General features: G+C 39.3%; 1 protein-coding gene across 1 annotated transcript in view; it reads left to right on the top strand.

Moving 5' to 3' along the window:
- Positions 1-21,348, top strand: part of olfml2a (olfactomedin like 2A) — a 45,881-nt gene that overhangs the window by 14,385 nt on the left and 10,148 nt on the right. Inside the window, 4 exon segments of the mRNA NM_001102975.1 lie at positions 4,820-5,083; positions 11,458-11,565; positions 16,586-16,762; positions 17,758-18,016. Of these exon segments, the coding sequence (NP_001096445.1) occupies positions 4,820-5,083; positions 11,458-11,565; positions 16,586-16,762; positions 17,758-18,016 (808 nt within the window).

Here is a 21,348-nt window from a genome sequence, read left to right as displayed (position 1 = left end):
TGCCTATAGTAGCAGTGAGGATAATAGCCTCTGGGAAGGGACTGGGGCTGTGGGATAGCAGGTATAGTAGGGAGAGATGGTGCCTATAGTAGCAGTGAGGATAATAGCCTCTGGGAAGGGACTGTGGCTGTGGGATAGCAGGTATAGTAGGGAGAGATGGTGCCTATAGTAGCAGTGAGGATAATAGCCTCTGGGAAGGGACTGGGGCTGTGGGATAGCAGGTATAGTAGGGAGAGATGGTGCCTATAGTAGCAGTGGGATAATAGCCTCTGGGAAGGGACTGTGGCTGTGGGATAGCAGGTATAGTAGGGAGAGATGGTGCCTATAGTAGCAGTGAGGATAATAGCCTCTGGGAAGGGACTGGGGCTGTGGGATAGCAGGTATAGTAGGGAGAGATGGTGCCTATAGTAACAGTGGGGGGATAATAGCCTCTGGGAAGGGACTGTGGCTGTGGAGGAAATTCAAGATTAGGGAGAACATAAACCTTTTTGATGAGAGTGCCCTGGCTGGAAGGTAGTAATGCTAATCAATGCAGATCATCCCTTTCTAAATATTGTGAATAATGGGCTCTACATATATGCCTACCATTCTTATAAGGAGGGTGACTTCCCAGTACAGTATTTATTTATTTATTTATTTTTTCTTTGAAGGATTGCTAAGAGCAAATAATAGGCACAAAGTGCCATATTTTCTCTGTTTTGCACCCTGTCCCGTGGTGAGTGCCCAAAAGCAGGGCCCTGTCTTCCCTAACAAATGCAGCACAGTCTCTGTTTGGCAGCACTATCTTGAGGGGTGGTGGGAGGCACATGGTGATTCCACCCCTTAGCTTGTGCATGCATGTGACCCCTCTCCCACCCCTAACTTGTGCATCATATGAACATGCAAGTTAGGGGGCACCATGGACACTATACTTGTGGCAGGTGGTAAGGACAGGGATGCCTCCCACCCAACCAGGGCTGTGCTCTGCGCCTTGTGGCAGTTGTTTGTAATGAATTTATGTATATTTATTTCTATAACATTAGCATTAAAAAAATGGTTATCCTTTCAGTTCTGTATAATGTATAACCAGATAACACTTAGGGGTTTTACAAGAGCTCCATTGTACAGCGCTGTGGAACATGTTAGTGCCTTACAAATAACTATAATATTAACAAAAGACTCAAAAAATTCTTGGTGTGCTACAGTGCATCGGCGCTTGGTCTGCTCTTGCCACGTACAGTTCCCTTACACCCTTGTGTACACACAGCGAGCACACTTGTGATGTGGATGGCTGACAGTCCTATCAAGCACATATGACAAGTGACTGAGGAATTTGGCAACACACCCTTTATAGCTTCAACCAGACGACTCAGTATTTGCATGGGATCCTTCCATATAAAACCTCTAATCAGTACAAATACTGTTCCAGCAGATTTTAGGGCAGAATTTTCCAACTCCCAGCTAATCAAAGTGCACATTTGCTGGATATCCTTTGCATGATAGCAGGGGACCCCCTGTATAAGTAAGGGTTCATTTACATTTGTTTTTGCCTTACATACTGTAGGCAGTGAGGTATGAAGGCACAGCTAGAGATATCCTCCTGAAAAAAAAACATATTGGTATAACCCTTAAGAATACTCTTCTACCTTTGCATATCCAGAATTCCTAAGCCTAGGCAAGCAGTAAGCTATATTCTAAATATTACTGTCTGTTTAGTGGTCTATCTTAGTTCTGGACTTGGAAAATAACATAAGGGTCCCTTACGAACGTAGTGCAGCAGGCAAAGTGCAATTTTTTTTTTATGCCTAATGGCATTCTACCATTTTCATTCAGGGTTACCTTGTCTGAGCAAACATGGCTGGTCCCACTGATCTAAATAAACACAGAGCAGCATGGCTGCTGGTGTTTGAATGGCCTATGTTAGTGCTGTCCAGCTTGTTCTCTGTTGTGTGTCAGTTATTGAGTTTGCAGTATGTTTGTGTGGGCAGTTGGAAGGCCATAAAAATATAAAAATATCCAAGGATATGGCCTACGGACTTTCAGCTGGAAAAAAACAACATAGATTTTGGGTTAGGTTGAATAAGCTTTACTTAATTAATTAATTATACTTTTCTTTTCATTACTTTTCATTCATATTATTTAGGGGCTGAAGCATGGTGGTGGGTGGTGTTTGTTTTGGTAGCGCATGCTTGGCGATTCCATAATATGAAAATAATATTTTGGAAAAAGCATAAATGTTTCATTAGCAGTCTTTGTGCGCTGAGATTATGTTTGTATCCCCCTCATTTTCACTTAAACAAACAGTGACTCAGCCTTCTCCACCTCAAATCTGGGAAACAGTGGTTAATTTGAAGGTCCCAAAGGAAGTCTTGAATTAGCTTCTTCATTGTCAAAAGAGACTGCAGGAGTGGAAAGACTGAAAAGGGATGGGCGAAAAGGAAAATATATTCTATTATAACTAGTGTTCTGCTTTCATTGCTTTTTTTGCTAAAGTAGTTAAATATGAGGGATTAGCTTAGTGTGCACAGTGCATTCTTTCTTTGCATACTTTTATGACATATGAATGGGGGCTAAGAAATGGTATATAGAATCTCTCTCTCCTTATATGTATATATTTAAAAATATAGTTCCGTGCGCACTGAAAATTAGGGTTCTGGTATAAGAATTTGCTTAAAATCTAAATAAACTGAAAAGGTTTTGCTGGATCTCTGATTTGTAAGACAGATGTTTTAAGTATACAGTGTTGAACTGTGCTTGTCAAAACGGCATGCCGTCTCTAACATAAGGATTTTGTCGCACATAAAATTAGTTTTACTACAGGTAAAATATTAGTATCCCTACAGGTACAGGTATAGGACCCATTATCCAGAATGCTCGGGACCAAGGGTATTCCGGATAAGGGGTCTTTCCGTAATTTGGATCTCAATACCTTAAGTCTACTAAAAAATCAATAAAACATTAATTAAACCCAATAGGATTGTTTTGCATCCAATAAGGATTAATTATATCTTAGTTGGAATCAATTACAAGGTTCTGTTTTATTTCTACATAGAAAAAGGAAATCAGTTTTAAAATTCTGAATTATTTGATTAAAATGGAGTCTATGGGAGACAGGCATTCCGTAATTCGGAGCTTTCTGGATAACGGGTTTCTGGATAAGGGGTCCGATACCTGTATAGGATCTGTTATCCAGGCTGGTTATGGTCACAGCATGTCATAGGTGCCTGGTTTCTGGAAACATATAGAAACATACAAGTATCAGCCACTAAACTCACTGTGTGATATAAACCTCAGAAAGAAATGATAGACAGGACTTCCCTGGTACTATTTGTTGTTTTCACCTATATAATAAGTACAAAATTCCTCAGGCCTCATTGCTTTTTTCATGATGCCAACACAGCAACACAAAGGGGTTAGTAAACTGATCAGTGCTACTGACTGGCCCTCCAGTGCTACTATGGGGGTATCTAGAGTATCTTCTCTGTTGGAGAGTCATAGAAGGTGACCTCTGCCATCATCCCTCCATTTATACACAATTCAAGAGCTGTTATACTCTTGTAAAAAGACCCCAAAGGCTCTCTAGAAGGAAACAAACTATGATATAATGAATCCTTATTGGAGGCAAAACAATCCTATTGGGTTTATTTCATGTTTAAAGATTTTATAGTATAGTTAAGGTATATCGATCCAAATTATGGAAAGATCCCTTATCTGGAAAGGCCTAAGTCCCGAGCATTCTGGATAATAGGTCCAATAAATGTATGGGAACCCTTATCCAGAAACCCATTATCCAGAAAGCCTGTCTCCCATAGACTCCATTTTAATCAAATAATTCAGATTTTTGAAACGGATTTTCTTTTTCTCTGTAGTGATAAAACAGTACCTTGTAATTGACCCCAACTAAGATATAAATAATCCTTATTGGATGCAAAACAATCCTATTGGGTTTATTTCATGTTTAAATGATTTTATAGCAGACTTAAGGTATATTGAGCCAAATTATGGAAAGATCCCTTATCTGGAAAGGTCTAGGTCCCGAGCATTCTGGATAATAGATCCAATACAGGTATGGGAACCCTTATCCGGGAACCCGTTATCCAGAAAGCTCCGAATTACGGAAAGCCTGTCTCCCATAGACTCCATTTTAATCAAATAATTAAGATTTTTGAAACAGATTTTCTTTTTCTCTGTAGTAATAAAACAGTACCTTGTAATTGATCCCAACTAAGATATAAATAATCCTTATTGGATGCAAAACAATCCTATTGGGTTTAATTAATGTTTTATTGATTATTTTAGTAGTCTTAAGGTATGTAGATCCAAATTACAGAATTTGGATAATGGGTCCCATACCTGTACCTGTATATGCTTAGATGTCAATAGATGACTGCTCAAATCAGGTTAAAATAGTATCCTGTAATTCTTTGGGGCAAACCACATAGAATCCAAACTTTGGTTTATAAGATCCCATAGAACTTCATGAAAGCAATTTTCAGTACAAGTTATATCGTGCAATGTGCATGGCATGTTCGTGCATGACTGGCAGACTAAGAATGATACCTGCATCAGAGCTGAGACAACTACAGTTTAATATTTAACATTTTCTTTTTAGTAATAAAGCCGAGTGTAGAAGAAAACCCCCTCTGATGGGAATTGGACTGAAACTTGTGGCACACTGTTGCCAAACATTTTACTGTCCCCATTTAGTTGTAAATTTTGAAACCGTAATTTGTTTTATGGTGTGTATTAACAACATGGCCCAAAACCTTTTCTGCTTTGAGGCTTTTTCATAGGTTTTTCCAGCACTGCATGTCTAAATATATAACTTTTGTTTTTTTAGGTTTTGGGAGATACAGATCAGGTTCGGATGACTTCTGAGGGCTCAGATTGTCGATGTAAATGCATTATGAGGCCATTAAGCAAAGAGGCCTGTTCCCGTGTTAAAGGAGGCAACATGCGCGTGGAAGATTATTATACAGTGGAGACAGTGAGCTCAGGCTCAGATTGCAAGTGTTCCTGCACCGCCCCTCCGTCCTCTCTTAATCCTTGTGAAAATGAGTGGAAGATGGAAAAAATGAAGAAACAAGCTCCTGAGTTATTTAAGGTACCTAAAAGGATTGTTGACGCCTTCAATTACAAGCTCTTATGGTTTCCCGAGGTTCCTGGCTTCTATAATTTTGCTATAGTATAGGTGAGGTTTCCTTATCAATCTCACCCAAAACACTATATTTGCATGAATTGCATTAATGTAACAGCTACTTGTAGGTAGGACACTCCCATTTTTACTGGAAAGGCCGGTAACCCTTCATGTAGGCGGCTACAACTAAGTTCCAACTTAGTCATTCTTTATACCAGGGATTCCCAACCAATGGTTCGTGAGTAACATGTTGCTCACCAGCCCCTTTGATTTTGCTCCCAGTGGCCTCAAAGTTGGTGCCCATTTTTGAATTTCTGACTTGGAGCCATATCTTGGAGGCATAAAGACCATGTTTACAGCTAAACATAGCCTCTAGTATTTGCCAGTCCACACTGGACTAATAATTAACCAATCTGAGTGCTTATTGGACACCTACTATGAATTTCTTTGTGCTTGTGTTGCTCCCCAGTTTTTTTTTCATTGAAATGCTGCTCACGGGTAAAAAAAGGTTGGGGATCCCTGCTTTATAGCATACTTTATATAAGGCAAGACTAAAAAATAGAATGTTTTCAGATATATTCTTGGTCTGCCCCTGCCATGCCCAGATGCACCCAACTAAACCCAGCCCACATTTTTGTCCACCCTAATGTTTTTCAATAATTAAGTTTCAAATTTACAAAATTGTATGTATGCCCTGTCTCAAGATGGTGCCATAAACATCATATCTATGACTGTCATTCACTACTACTTTTTACACACATTGAGGTACGTGATTATTTTTTAGGTTAACGCTTTTTCAAAATTTAGCCACTGTTAGCTTGTATCATAAATAATAATAATAATAATAATTATTATTATTATATAGCGCCATCAATTTACGCAGTGCTTTACAGAATAGAGGGGTACAAAAGACAGAACAGTTAACATGTACATACAAACAATTCACAAAAATGGTTTGCAGTTACATTTGGATGTGGATCGGAGACACTAGGGGGAGGGCCCTGCTCACAAGAGCTTACATTCTAAAAGGGAGGGCTGAGACATAGGATCAGGGTAACTCTAAAATCATGTGTAAAACGGTTAATCTGCTTAGTTCCAGGGATATCCAAAGGTCAGTAAATAAGCATAAGCCCCCAAAATCTTCCCTAGACATCAAAGTAATGTCTGAGGCTAAGGGAGCTTCAAGGAGAACTAAACCCTAGAAACAAGAAAGACTATATTTTATATACAGAGCTGACTGCTCCAGCCTAAAGGTTCAGCAGCCCTCTAATGGTAATGGTCAGTTGTGCGCAGGAGCTCATCAACATAGATTCTGTGTCACTGACACTGCACATGCTCAGTGTGCTCAAGCTAAGTTTAAGGGTCAACACAAATCATCAAGCAGAAAATTCACCTTTCATAGAAGCCGACGCTACAGCTCTGATTATTAAGTTCTGATGCTAATTGCACTGGTTTCTGAGCTACCATGTAATTTAATTCTAAATTACTTACTATTCATCATTTTATCTGTTACATTTATCATTTATATTCTATATATACAGTAAATTGTGAGTCGGTCCCTAAACTCAGTAACTGACAGTAGCACAGAGCATGCGCAATTAATCAGCAGAAAAGAGGTTGGGGAGCTACTGGGGCATCTTCAGAGGCACAGATCTTCCCTGCTAAAGGGCTATGGTTGCCTTGGGCTGGTACAGAATTCCAAAACATAATGTGCAGGGTTTCTACCTTAGTTTTTTATTAAGCTTTGGTTCTCTTTTAAGGATCATGGCCAGTATTACAAGGAATTGTCCCTGGATTGGAACCCAGTCCTTGCACCAGAGCAGCCTCCCTAAGGACACTGTATAATTTCACTCAATACAGAAGGAAAAAAGCTGCTGAAAAGTATCACTAAGCCATGTCTGCGAACAGACAAGTCAAATGTGCGTGCTTGTGCTTCCCAACTAATTTTATTCTGTTCACATAAAGTCATGGGAAAGCCTCTGCGATTAATGCTTTATCCCATAAAACCACAAATTTGTTTTCTGGGCTAACTCCCTAAGGTTCCTCTCAATTCATCTGTCAGAGGATGACATCCAACCCCCTAAATCTTCTGCTCTAGTCTAAATAAAACATTTGAAGTCCTGCGCAGTGGGAAAATGATATTCCATAGCATAACATTTATTTCATTCTCCCACGTGTTTATAAGAATCATCTGGCTGAAATGTTGTCTCCCTGAGGGATTGAATTGAATGCAGTCATGCCCTTGTCAAATATTTCTTATAATGTAATTTTTTTTTCCTAGTTTATAAGACACTGAAACTTAATCTTGAAACGTCTTTACAATTGTCAGTTTATTATCATTATTCTTGGTATAGCACAGATATACTTAAAACTTAAATTGTTCACCAGTCCCTGCCCTAGTAGAGCTTACAATCTAAGGTCCATACTTGGGTCACTTTAATCGCTCATAGAGACATAGTTAGTTAGGTTGAAAAAGACACATACCCATTAAGCTCAACCTTTTATATCTATAAAAGCCCTATATTTTTTTATCTTTCTTTCCAAACCTGCCTAACTGCTAGTTGATCCAGAGGGAGGCAAAGGCCCCAGCTGAACCATCTCTAGTTTTTCCAGTTTTCTGTAACCCTGTATTTCCTCACTTGCTAAAAAGCTATCCAACCCCTTCTTGAATGTATGTATGTATGAATGTATGTATAAAGCGCTACTTATGTACACAGTTCTGTACAAAAGAATACATTAATACAAACAGGGGGTTAAAGATAATAATAGATAAATACAACGTATAACAATAAATACAAATAAATACAAGGTACAGTTGCAATAAGTTAAGAGTCAAAGACACAAGAGGATGGAGGTCCCTGTCCCGTAGAGCTTACAATCTATATGGGAGGGTAAGTTACAGACACAAATAGGCAAATATAAGTGCTGTAGGTCACAGTGGGTGACACTACAATATAAGTGCTGATTCCCAGATCAGGTGCTGGGCGAGTGTTCCAAAAGGTAGGTGGGGGAGGATTCTCTTCGGAGGAAATTAGGGAGGGCATTTCTAATGTATCAGCCAGTACAACTGATTCAGGGAGAGAGTTCCTCAACTTCACAGGTCTCATTGGAACAATCAACCTGGCTATGTTGCTTTTATATATGTATGTATGTTTTTGGGAAATGGAGCTCATGTAGAAAAACCAGACAAACATGGGTAAACATGCATAACAGTAAAAAGATCACCTAATTCACTATATGAATATGTTAGACGCCACCAGTGAATTTATTAATTCATTTATTAATGTATTCATCCACAAAAAAGTGAAAACCTTGATCACTTAAATAACACAGATAGTTCCCTCCAAAAATACAAAATACTTGAAAACCTCAAATTAAAAGGACTGTAAAAAAAATGTCCTTATATTGACAGCTCCCATTGACTTCTACATGACCGTGACAGCTTTTAGATGACTTATTTTTACATTCATGTTTTTCGTGGCTTTGATGCAGAATAAATGGCGAAAAATTTGTTTTTAGTGCAGGAAAACACGAATCCACGAATCGTGGGAAAAAAATACAAACCTTTTTACTGGGAAATCAGACAAGATAGACTGAGTGGCACTGCTACAGAAAGAACCCAAGACAGACAGCGCATTTTTTCCCAAAGAGAAGTGCTGGCCCGAAGGCAGGCTTTCCTTGTCTTTTAAGTGACCAGGTCTAAATCAAATTTAGATCATCACTGCTATCTACATTTAGTGGTTTCATTCACCCACTACATTCTGGGTCCAGATCTCTTTGTTCCTCCTCTTTTGCTTTGCTATTCCTTCGCGTTCCTGTATGTGCACAAACTAACTGATTAGCTTTACAATTCCATAACTGCTCATGCTGTGGTGGGATGGCAGACCAGAAAGAACAGTAACGGGCAGATTTGGAAAAGAGATCGGGTGGCTAATCCTAGGCTTCAACAGCTGCAAGGATAGCTGCAAACAATTCATTAGGGACTTTATTTTCTCTCCATTGTAAACCACCCAATAAAGTACTACACTTGTCCATGATACTTGTAATTGTAGTCCAACAGGAGATAGGGTTGCCGCCTTCTCTGAAAACCCCCCCACCTTCCTATATTTTTATCGTCACTATTAATAATATTGGCATTAAGCATAATTCGTACCAGCCAGTTGGCAACCCTAGCTACATATTAAGGTCCCCATACACGTTAAGATTCGCTCGCTTGGCGAGATCGCCAAGCGAGCGGATCTTCACCCGATATCCCCAGCTATGGGTGGGCGATATCGGGGAACGTGTTTGGCCCTGGGGCCAAACAATCAAATTATATTGGCGGCAATGGGGCAGTCGGTTCGGGGACCGCATCAACGAGCCAATGCGGTCCCCGATCCGACTGAATCTTTTAACCTGGCCAATCGATATCTGGCCAATTTCAGGCCAGATATCGGTCGGGCAGGCGCCTCGTTTCTGCCCCTACACGGGTCCCTTGGACCAATTCGGCAGCTACAGTCGGCCCGTGTATGGGGATCATTTTCTGTATTGTCTAGGTCCCTCTCTGTCTTGACATATGTCTCTGCTATACTGCTGCCACTGTGGAATAACCAAGATTATCTGATGTAGTAACCTAAAGCAATTTAACTCAATTCATTTTACTGTCATGGATGAATCTTCTTTGGGTAATGTCAGAAAAAAGAAAAGCCACTGCTGTAACTATGTTGTCTGCAACAAAAAGCAGTACTGAGTGTGAGATTCAGGATTTTGGTAAATTCCACTGCATGGCAATAACAGTCTAATGTTTGGGATCTACAAAGAAGCCTTTGAAATCCAAGTGTGGCAAATGTCACAAGCTCTTACTAAACGCTGTGCTCTGGAAAAATGTATGCTAAAGATTCTTGATTCTTCTCCTAAATGTCCTGTACAGAGAATATTGATAAGATTTAAACCTCAGTACAGAAAAAACAACATAGTTACCAAAAACTTTTCCTCTCCAGTTTTTAAAGATTTTGGAAATTCCTCTTTTATATAAACTATGTGTTAAAATAATAGCAGTACCTGAATTGCATTCTAAGCCATGTGTAGGAAAATAAACACAGCCAATGATTAGCCCAAAGCCTGTATACAGATTATAAACTAAGTCCCATTAATGCAATGTAAGTAGAAGTCATATTGTTGCAAGTCATATTGTTATAATTGATAAGTAGAGCATTTCTTGTATTATTTTAAATGTCAAATGATGACAGAGAGGGAAGAGTATTTTGGCTGGCACAGTTCTCCCTGCAGCCACAACACAGGCAAATTGCATGTGTCATAGGCCTAAGTAGAAAATAAAATATAAGGGTCAAGCTAAACAGTAAACATAATATAGAACATAAACAGAGTATGTTTATATACTCTTTTTTTGTTTATGGTTCAGCCACTGCAAAGCTTAATTTTATATATATATATCTACATAATACAAAACAGTAGCCTTATATAGTGCCTGTCCAAGAAGTCAAGAATCAAGCCCTGTTAAAGGCATTAATAGAAAGTGCCATCACATCATCACCTGGTGGCCATTCCATAACCCGATTTAGGGGTAAGAACCTTGACTCAGGCAGCAGAGCCCTTCAAGTTACCAGGGGTAGCTTAACCTCCTGGTAAAACATTTGCAGTTATTAAACCAGAAATTCAGCTTTTCTAGTGCAGAAGGCCCTGGCGATATAGCCCCCCTGGACCCTTCCAGCAAAAGAAAGCAAATTGCTAGGGGTTGAGTAGACTGGTGGCTAATAGGCTACAATTACCCCTGACCTCACTGCCCTTACACTGAAGAACCATTTGTGTTGCTTCACATGAAAAATGCTGTTCCTTATATCTAAAGGGATGGCCTCTTGTCTTTTTTTTACTATAACTCCATAATGTCCTTTAACTTATTTGTAAAGATTAATCATGTCCCCTTGTTAGTACCTCTTCTCCAAAGAAAACCACCAAATATTAATCTTTTCTCATAGTTTAACTGTCTTATTAATTTTACCAGTTTAGTTGCATGACTTTGAACGATTTCAAGTCTAATAGTCTTTCCAAGGACTGGGGCCCAAGACTGCACTCTATATGAGGCCTTACAATATGCAACCTATAGTTATGCACAATTTAGTATCATCAACACACAATGACTGGAGGCAAGGTACACAGCCCTTCTCAATTATATGTTTGAAGTAAAGGAAAAAGCTCTGTGCACAAAATTAATCTGGTTAAAAAAGCTTTCACCGTTTTATCGCAACCAATGACATCATCAGTTCTTCCCTGAAATACGCCTAAGAAAACGAGGAGAGTCAATCCCTTATAATGAATCACTCTGTTATGTTAATTTTTTGCAGCTGCAGTCTATGGTTGACCTCCTGGAGGGAACGCTGTACAGCATGGACCTAATGAAGGTGCATTCCTACATCAATAAGGTGGTATCACAGATGAACACTCTCGAAGAGGTAAGATTGATTTCTGTGTTTCAAGGGCAAATCGTAGACATTATACTGCCCATAAAGTTGGTCTTCAGTAAAAAGAAATTCAAGAATTATTATCATAATGTGGGGGAAAACAAAAGTATGCCATAAAGTCATACCCTTATTGATAACACAGTAACATCTGCGTTCATAAATCTTACATTAGATGAAAACATGGATGTTTTCTGTAGACATCTTTGTATGTATTGGAGTAATGACATAATAGATTAATTCAGGCTTAGAAACCCACAGCAACAAATCAAATGTCTGCATTCAAAGAGAGATCAGTCAGTTTTACCTGACGTTTGGTTGCCTTGGGTTGCTAGAGTCTAAGATGACTTTGCACCTATTAAAGTAATGAATTTGTGCACACATTTTATACTTGTGTGCGCATTTCTATAAAGATTCTCATTCGGCAAAACAGTAAAATACATGACTTCTCATCCACAAATTGATTTATATGCTAAAAACCTTGACCAGAGCAACTAGGACTTGTTCACACTGGCCAATTTTGTCACTGACTTATTTTGCAGTTGTGACTTCCGGTGATGTTGCCTGTAGCAACCAATCCGGTTTTTGCTTTTGTTTTCTAACTTGTAGGTGACCGTTAAATTCTAATTGCTGATTGGTTGCTATGGGCAACATCACTGGTGACATAGGCTTGCACATTATAATAAATATACCCCTTAGTAAATAGTTTTGGTTAAGTGTCAAAGAAACACTGCCACACTGAAACAGTGCCAGGCACTCTGGTAAACACTGGAGGGGGGTACAAAATAAAGAGAGGCAACAACTGTAAAATGATTCCTTAAAGAATATAATAATACTTTCAAGCTTTTATTGGAAGGTTAATGTAGCAGCTTGCACCAGTGGCTTCCTAGTAGGCTGTGAGTTTGGCCAGTTGTGGACTGGGCCTCCTAAGGCACATTTAAACCATATGGGCTCAATATTAGTACAGTTAGATAGAGACAGTGCTCAGTGCTGAGATAGTGTTGAGTTCTGTGGTGAAAATAAAAATGATAAATACTGTCCTTCGGTAATCTGGTAAACCAGTCCAACCCTGAGATGCAATTCTCTCTCTCTAATCTAGTCACAATAATGTTTCCTAACAAACATACATGTTGCAATGTGTTTTCTTTATTGAAACAACAGCTTGTGTATATTAGCAACAGTGTGAAGTTAATGACTGTCTTTGAAGAAATGTATATAAATCCCCAGTACTAACTCTACATTTCCTCCTCTGAAACCAGTTTTATTTTTTTACTGATAAATCAAAGGCTTTGTGCCAGTAAATCCAGAAAAAGAGGCTATAGATTTTGACAGGTAATTTCCTTTCCCACTTAAAACTGTGGCGTATACTTATATTGATTGGAAAAATATGAGGAATGATCTTAGCAGCCTTCATGAAGTGCAGAATTATGAGAAATATATGAAATATGTAAGTTAGATTGGGAACATCAAGTGCTATATTTATAGCAAAAGGGTATTATAGGCACTACATTAAAAACTGTTACATTAATAAACCGTAATGCAGGGAGATAAGTGTTTTGTTTTGTTGTTTTTTTAAACTCTACTTCATCCTATTATTACTTACTTTTTATTAGACTGAGGACAGAGGAGACTATCAAGCTGTGCTTAAGCACTCCTAAGTGTCTGCAGGGTAGCCCTACAGCTGCCGCAGCTTAGCCAGATGGACAAGTGTCTCAGAGACACTCACAGCAGCAAGGTATAGTCACCTGTATGATAGGCCAACATGCGAAGATGCGATCACTATATTTCTGGCCCAGTGTAATTGATTTGCAGAATGGGGTAGGTGTTTGGCTGCCTTACTCTGATCATATCCTTACTTGTAGGAATAAAGAAATAAGGGTTAAGCTGACCATACACTGAATCAAGGATGCCGAGGGCGATATCTGACTGATTCAAATGGCCGTAGAGTCAAATGATCTGATTACAATGACAGGGTGTTGGAGTGGAGACCACATCAACAAGCCAACAATGTGATTGTTAAATCCATCTGATCAATATCTGCCTGATTTTTGACCAGATAAAGGCTGGGTAGGCCAGTCTGAGAGCTCCATACACAGCCAACTAGGACTAAAATTTAGCTGCTAAAAGCTATGAAGTAGAACTTCATTTAAAAATACATACTATTCTAGAGTGTCAGTATTACATTGTGGAGCCAAACATTATATAACTATAGCACAGGAAACCTTTTATTTTTTTTCTCAGTAAATGAAGATCATTGTTTACATCCTGTTTTTCAGGCCCCCTCAATTGTGTTGCTTGGCACAGCAGACAGATGTGATTTTCTATTGTGAGAATCACTGGCATACTAAATTGGAATGATGCACTGTGCTAGACTTGTTTTTGTTTCTAAATAAAGCGTCAGATAATTCTTTTGGCAGAGATTCTTATTTAGAGGATTGTTTTTTAACTGTATTAAAGGGAGCTATTCTCTCAGGGCCTTATAAAATAGTGAGTATCATGTGACTTGAAGTTATTTTTATATAATGCCAACATATTTAGCAGCGCTTTACAAATGAACATTTATTTATACAGAGATTAATATTGATTGAAAATAGTAACAGTTTAAAGTGGGTGGTTGTCACTGTAAGGATAACTAGGGCAGTCTTAATTATATGAGATACTTACCTAGTTACTGCTGTTTGTAGACATAATGGCATGTTAAATAACATTTTGCTTATATACCCAAGGCTTTAAGGTCAGATTATTGAATATGGAGGAGGTACACACCAGGCCTGGACTGGCAATCTGTGGGTTCTGTCAAATGCCAGAGTGGTTACTGTAAAATGCCATAGGCAGTCACTGTTTATTGGGCCTGTGGAGGCTATTTGGGCCTCTGTGTACTTGAAATGCCAGGGCCTATTTTGAACCTCATTCTGGACCCTGAACACAAACAGAAATGTAGCAATATAATAACAGGTGAAAAGTTTGCTACTAGTCTAGTAACCAAGAACAACCAATCACCAGGTAGCATTTATATGTCAGTCGCCTGAAAACAAGAATCTGACTGGCTGCTATGGGTTTCTAGACCAGTGGCAACTTTGCACCTTTTATTAAATTACCTGTAAGGGTGAAGAGACACGGAGCTATTAATAGCAGCTACTTGTCATGGCTACTAAAATAGACAATGCTGATCCTTTACCGATAACTGTCTCTACATGTGTTTTAGCAGAGGCAATTGCTCAGTATTATTTATGGCAGGGTATTTTCTGGTGTTTAGTAGCTATTAAAAAGTAGCTGCTACTAGTAGCTCTGTGTGTCTTTACCCTTAGGGCTCTGGCACACGGGGAGATTAGTCACCCGATTTCGGGGAACTCGCGGCGCCGCGTATGCCATCCCATCGGCGATTTACATTTTCAGAGATTTGTCGCGGGCAACTAATCACCCCGTGTGCCAGAGCCCTTAGGTTACATATTTTGGAGATTAGTAGTAGGTAGTGATGAGCGAATCTGTTCCGTTTCGCTTCGCCGAAAAATTCGCGAATCTTTGAAAAGATCCGCGAAACGGCGAAAAATTCGCGAAGCGGCGAAAATGTCGTGCGACAAAAAAAATTGTCGCCCGCGGCTATTATTTTGTCGCGCGGCTATTATTTTGTCGCGCACGGCTCTTGTTTTGTCGCGCGGCTCTTGTTTTGTCGCACGGCTCTTGTTTCGTCGCGCGGCTCTTGTTTTGTCGCCCGCGGCTCTTGTTTCGTCGCGCGGCTCTTGTTTCGCCGCCCGCGGCTCTTGTTTCGTCGCCCGCAGCTATTATTTTGTCGCACGGCTCTTGTTTCGTCGCCCGCGGCTCTTGTTTCGTCGCGCGGCTCTTGTTTCGTCGCCCGCGGCTCTTGTTTCGTCGCGCGGCTCTTGTTTCGTCGCGCGGCTCTTGTTTCGTCGCCCGCGACTATTCTTTTTTGACGCCGCGACAATTTTTGGACGTGCGGCAAATTTTTCCGCGGCGAAATTTTTCATCCGTTTCGCGAAACAATCCGCCAATGGCGAAACGCGGAAATTCGCCGCGAATCCATGCCTGGCGAAACTTTTCGCCCATCACTAGTAGTAGGTATACAGATAGTACTTTAAAATTCAAAGTGATGCAGAAGGTAGATAGGACTGTGGGACTAGGTGAAACTAAGGGCTCTGGCACACGGGGAGATTAGTCGCCCGCGGCAAAACTCCCTGTTCGCGGGCGACTAATCTCCCCGAGTTGCCTTCCCCTGCCATCCCATCGGCGACAATGTAAGTTGCCGGTGGGATGGCAGACGCGGCGGGGCGATTTCGGGAAATCGCCGGAAAAGACTCGCGAGTCTCTATGTGGCCCTAACTATTGGTGCCACATAGAGAATAAGATACAAGTGGCAGTTATAAGGTAAGGCAGATTAACAGAAGATTGAATGATAAAGGGTCAAGCAAAGTGAGTCTGGGATAGACTTTAGCACATGAGTATAAAGAAGTTCTAAACAAAAGAGACAAGAGTAGAGACATGGGGGTTGGGAAGAGAAGAAAGGTTTCTTTAGAGCAGAAGTTTATTAGAGTGTTCTTAAATACAGAAGAGGATACATATCACAGGCAGGGCACACAAGGTTAAATCAGCAAGGGTTCAGTTCAGTGAGGCAGAGAGAGACATCCAAGGAAGTGGGTTAACATAGTGAAGTGGCAGGATGAAATGGGCTTAGCAAACTCATCATCACAGTGGAGGATTTTTGTGAATTTTGCAGACTTGTTCTTTTTAAATCCTGGGTTTGTCTCGTCTTTAAATATAGAGTTTAATTGCAAATGGGACTTTAAAAAAGATGTCTATGTTGGCAGAACATAGCAATTGAGTGGACAATGGAATTCAATTTCAAGGAAGGGAATGGCTTCAGTGTTGGAACAATTTTGGCCCCTCTTATGAAATGTACAGGACCGTTTTAATAGTTAATGGTAGTTCTGCCCCAAATCAACTTACAAATGAACAGGTTACCTTAATGAATGTAAAAAATTCTGTTTCTCTTTTTAAGACAATAAAGACAAATTTAACCCGAGAGAACGACTTTATGAAAGAAAGTGTTGTGAATCTGTCCAATCAGATGAAGAAATATGAGAACTATTCCGAAATTATGCTGAGTATAAAGAAGGAAATTTCAAACCTGGGATATCAGTTGCTGCAGAAGGACGCCCCGGAGAACAAAGCCCAGGTACAACTAAAGTGATTAACAGATTAAGCCAATCACACTTATTTAATGATTTTGATGCAGAGTTGTTCCATATAGAGGTATGCTTCATACACATATTGCCAGTTTGGGTAATGCAAAAAACACTTGCACCAGGTCTAGTAACCCATAATAACCAATCAGTTAGTAGTGTTTAGTGGTGACCTGTTTGCAAGCAAACATCATACTGTTTGTAGTGGGTTACTAGTCCAACTCTTATTACATTACCTCATGAATGTTTCAATATTCTGATTGGCTACCAATGTGTATAGCCCAGTGGAAGTTTGAATAATCTGATTGGTTACAGGTTGGTGCTAGTTAAGTGGGACATGTGCCTAAAGTACATTATATCTAAATACCTGAATCTGTTCTATATAGACAGATGTACCCCTATAATGGACAGTTGCTTCCATTACTAAACTACACTAAACATCCACTACATAAACTCAATAAAATACATTCAACACATATGAATTTATGGTGTAGAATTTTAGGTAGGGATGCAGTGGCAGTCATTTACCCATGTGGCTGTACACAGCCAAGGCTACATTGCAGCTGTAATGCTCCCAATTATATTGTAGCCTGCACCTCCCATAGAAACAGAGTGGGGTCGTCAGAGAAAGAAGAGATTATACGTTGGTTGAGAACACTCTCGATTCTCTATACATGTGCCTCATGTTACTAATGGTATAGCTGGCACTGCTTGAATTTCTAAATGTGTTTTATTCCCCAATGAAAAGAAGGGTGTTTTCAATTATTATGGACTTCAATAAACATAATTTAGGATGTATAGAAGCCATCATAAAACAATGACTTCATCCTGGCAGAAGAATGGTGCTTATTAATTGGATTGGTGACCTTCTGCAATGATTTTATAAATGTTTCCCAGTAGCTCTACGCTTGGATGTGTATAGAAGGCTACTTCTTGATAATGTATTTGCAATTAATCCTTTTACAGACAATCTACTATTTTTCTTCAGGACACAGCAGGAGTCAAAGGTCTTGCCAAATTTCCCAATAACAAGAAGAATGAAGGGGATAAGTCTTTGTCTAAGGTTACGAAGGATAAGCCACCAAAAGCAGAAAAACCCAAAAAAGAAGTCAGCAAAACCAAACAAGTTCCCCCTCAGCCAACCCCAAGGCCCAGGTCCCCTGTCCTTCAGCCTGTGGTCATACGTGGTGTAACCTATTACAAAGCTGGGCGGCAAGAGGATGCTGAAAATGCTGCAGGCAACAGAGGTACTTATAGATTTACTTGACTTGAGTGCCAGAATATGTGTTAGTGATACTTACCTCTGCCAAAAACTGAGGTTTGAATAAAACTTATCTCCCCTATCTACCCACCTTTGTTATTAAATTGCATCAGCTACATTATGTTCAAGCAATAGTGGATGCAGTTTAATTCCTAAGTAACTACATTGTTTTCATAACAACTATGCAGTGAAGGGAAATTAAAGCTCTAAATATGTTGTTTCCTTCCACATATACGATAATAAAATTGGAAAGTTTGCCTGGTCTAATAACCCATAGCAATCAAAGAGAACATTTATGAGTTCTGTGTCTAACCTACACAGTAGTGTTGATGAGCTGACTAAGGACTTTTTAAAAAAGTCGCAGTGACAAATATGCGCAGCGAAAACTCGCGAAAACTCGCAGTGATTTCTGTTCTATCATATGGCATAAAAGTCGCTGTGATTAGTCATCACAACAGACTTACTTAAAAGTCGCAGCAACTAATCCCTAACCTATATTCTGGACCTTACTAGCTGCTACAAATAATTATTTCACTTTTTATTCAGCAACTCTATAATTTGGCATTTTAGGTCCAAATTACCCTAGCAACCAGGCAGTGGTTAAGAATATATGGTTATTTTTTTCTGTAAGTTTTTTTTATTTCCTGGAGGTTATATATAGTAGAAGAGGAGTGTTTAGTAATCTCTATGCTAGTTTTTTTCTTTTTTTGCATTTATCCATTTGCTACTATTATTGCGAAGGAAGTAATTTAGGAGTAATTTAAAACATAGGGATTTTCTAGGGTTAATGCCAAGTAGCGGACATTCGTGAGTGTAATCCCTAATAAAAACAGAGCTTCCTTTTTAGTTTATTTCCAGTACGATAAAGCCCATTGCAAAATTCCAGCAGGGCGATGTGATTTGAAATTCACAGATGTTTCTTTGCTGCCATAGTCAGCTGTTTCTGCACATTTAATAGCATGCTTCTTCTATTGTCTAAGAATGTTGTATCTCGGGTGAGATCTGTATGGAAAGTAGAGTCTGCCGCCTCCACCGCGTGCTGCCAGTGGGCGAACAGTTGCACAAAGCCATAGAAAGGAACACTGAAAAGATAATTCAAAGAGTAGGAAGACTTTAAATCCTTAGTCTAGGAAAGGTTAAGGATTTAAAGTCTTCCTACTCTTTGGATTATCTTTTCAGTGTCCTTTTCTATGGCTTTGTGCAACTGTTCGCCCACTGGCAGCACGCACTGCTGCCAGAAAAGGCACAATCAAGTACTAATATTGGCAATCCAGTCTAACTGTTGTTGGTTTGTCATTAATATGGAATGAAAGCTACAGTCCTTCTTGAGTGAGCAACCTAGATTTTCAGTATGTACAACATTATTGTCCGTCTGTCCAACCTAGTGTAATGACCACATTTTGAAGTTTTGGACTACATCAAATAGTTATAATTCAGCCTTAACCTAGTGTACTCTTTGGCAAGATACATAAAAGGGACTCAATTATGCACAACAGTACCCTATGCAAGAAATTACCCTTAGTAAGCTCCTGTGAGTATCCCATGCCCCCATAGGCCCCCCACCAATGCTAGTCACAACATAAGTAGAAAAAGCACATTTTTATGATATCATATTATAAGGGAATATGTAACTGTATAGGTCAGCTCCATGGATGGATCCATCTGTAGTACAGTAGAATTATCATTATTACCTATTTTCTTGTACCTTAATGAGGAAACCCCACAATTGGGCATATTTGGACATCTTATAAGGTTTATTGAATGATATGGACCGTTAGGGTGAAGACACACACAGATATACTAGTAGCAGCTACTTGTTGTGACTACTAAAATAGACAATGCTGATCATTTACTGATAACTGTCTCTACGTGTGGTTTAGCAGAGGCAAGTCTCTGTATTGTCTATGGCAGGGTATTTTCTGGAGTTTAGTAGTCATGAAAAAGTAGCTGCTACTAGTAGCTCAGTGTGTCTTCACCCTAATGGTCTGTGGATCCAATATGGTTATTTTCTAAACAAGCCAGACATTATCATCTTGTAGCTGTGAGGCAATCAACTTTGTCTCTTGCCTTGTGTGGTCCTTGTCATGGATGATTCAAACTGCTGAAGCATTTAACAATTTAACACAAGCCTAATGTAAGTCTGCACCAGGTTTAGCAGTCAATCAGCAAGCAGCATTTACTGGTTTAGAAGCAATTTCTGATTGGTAGCATGGTGAAAGATGTAATAACTCTTTGCCATGTACATTTTTTTCTTCAAACTGTTTAGGACTTTACATGGTAAGTTTTTGAACCCCAGCCAAGTAAAAATGCTTGGCAACTTTCAGGCACCCCTTTCTTATCTTGAATATTTTAGAAGAAAACAAATGGCCAAAACAAACAGACACAGACATTTTCTATATGGAGAAAGTAAACTACATTTCCAAGCTACACAGGATCTGTTGAATAAATAAATCAGTATACATTTGCCAAACCTGCTTTGCATTGACTCAATTTTAATATAGAATTATATGTATGGAAACCCAATGAGTGATTTGCAGAGCCCTTTGTGAGAAAGAAAAATGCAGAATGGAGACAGGGAGGTACTTTGGAATTCCAATAAACAAAAATTGCTGGGCAACAGAACCAAATATGTATGATTGAAGTACCTTCCATTCATGCACATTTTAGCACAGGAGCAGCCGTATTTGATCAATGTCAGTTGCACTTGGACTGGATGTTATTGATATTTCTTTTTCCCTTATGGAACGTAAATTTATTTTTTTAAATACAAAATGAGAACAGGACTTTTTAACAGCTATTACACTTATATCATTATACTATCAGGGTTCAGGTTCATTTTAAAAAGCACAATATACTCCCTTTTCCAACACTGGTGCAATGAAGGGTTTCTGTGGAACATTTTGCCTATTCTTTTAATTACAGACTGTTGAAGAAACATTCTATTTGTAGGTGCCAGATGAACAGATGTAAAAAACAAATATATATTATGGCTTATGGCATTACTTGTCCTTTAACTTTTATGTGTATTCTAAGTACGCAACCAGAGCATAGGAATGACAATTAAGGCCACAACTGTCCTTCCCACTGTTTATACAGGCCCCTTAGAAGACATTCAAGAGTAGCTCTAATTTCCAAAAACATTGCAAGGATTCATGGAATTTGAATTTTTGGGGTTTATATTATTATAGCCATAGGGGTGCTAAAAACTTTACATTTGAAACTTGTGTTATTGGCACAGTCTATCTCTATACACAGCAAAGACTGTGTTTACAATGCCTGAAGGTATGAAGATGAGCAGATAGCCTGTTTCCTGTAAAG

The sequence above is a fragment of the Xenopus tropicalis genome, chromosome 8 (assembly GCF_000004195.4).
Source record: "Xenopus tropicalis strain Nigerian chromosome 8, UCB_Xtro_10.0, whole genome shotgun sequence".
Taxonomy (NCBI): domain Eukaryota; kingdom Metazoa; phylum Chordata; class Amphibia; order Anura; family Pipidae; genus Xenopus; species Xenopus tropicalis.
Note: the sequence above shows the minus strand (reverse complement) of the source record. Positions and strands in the feature narration are given on the sequence as shown.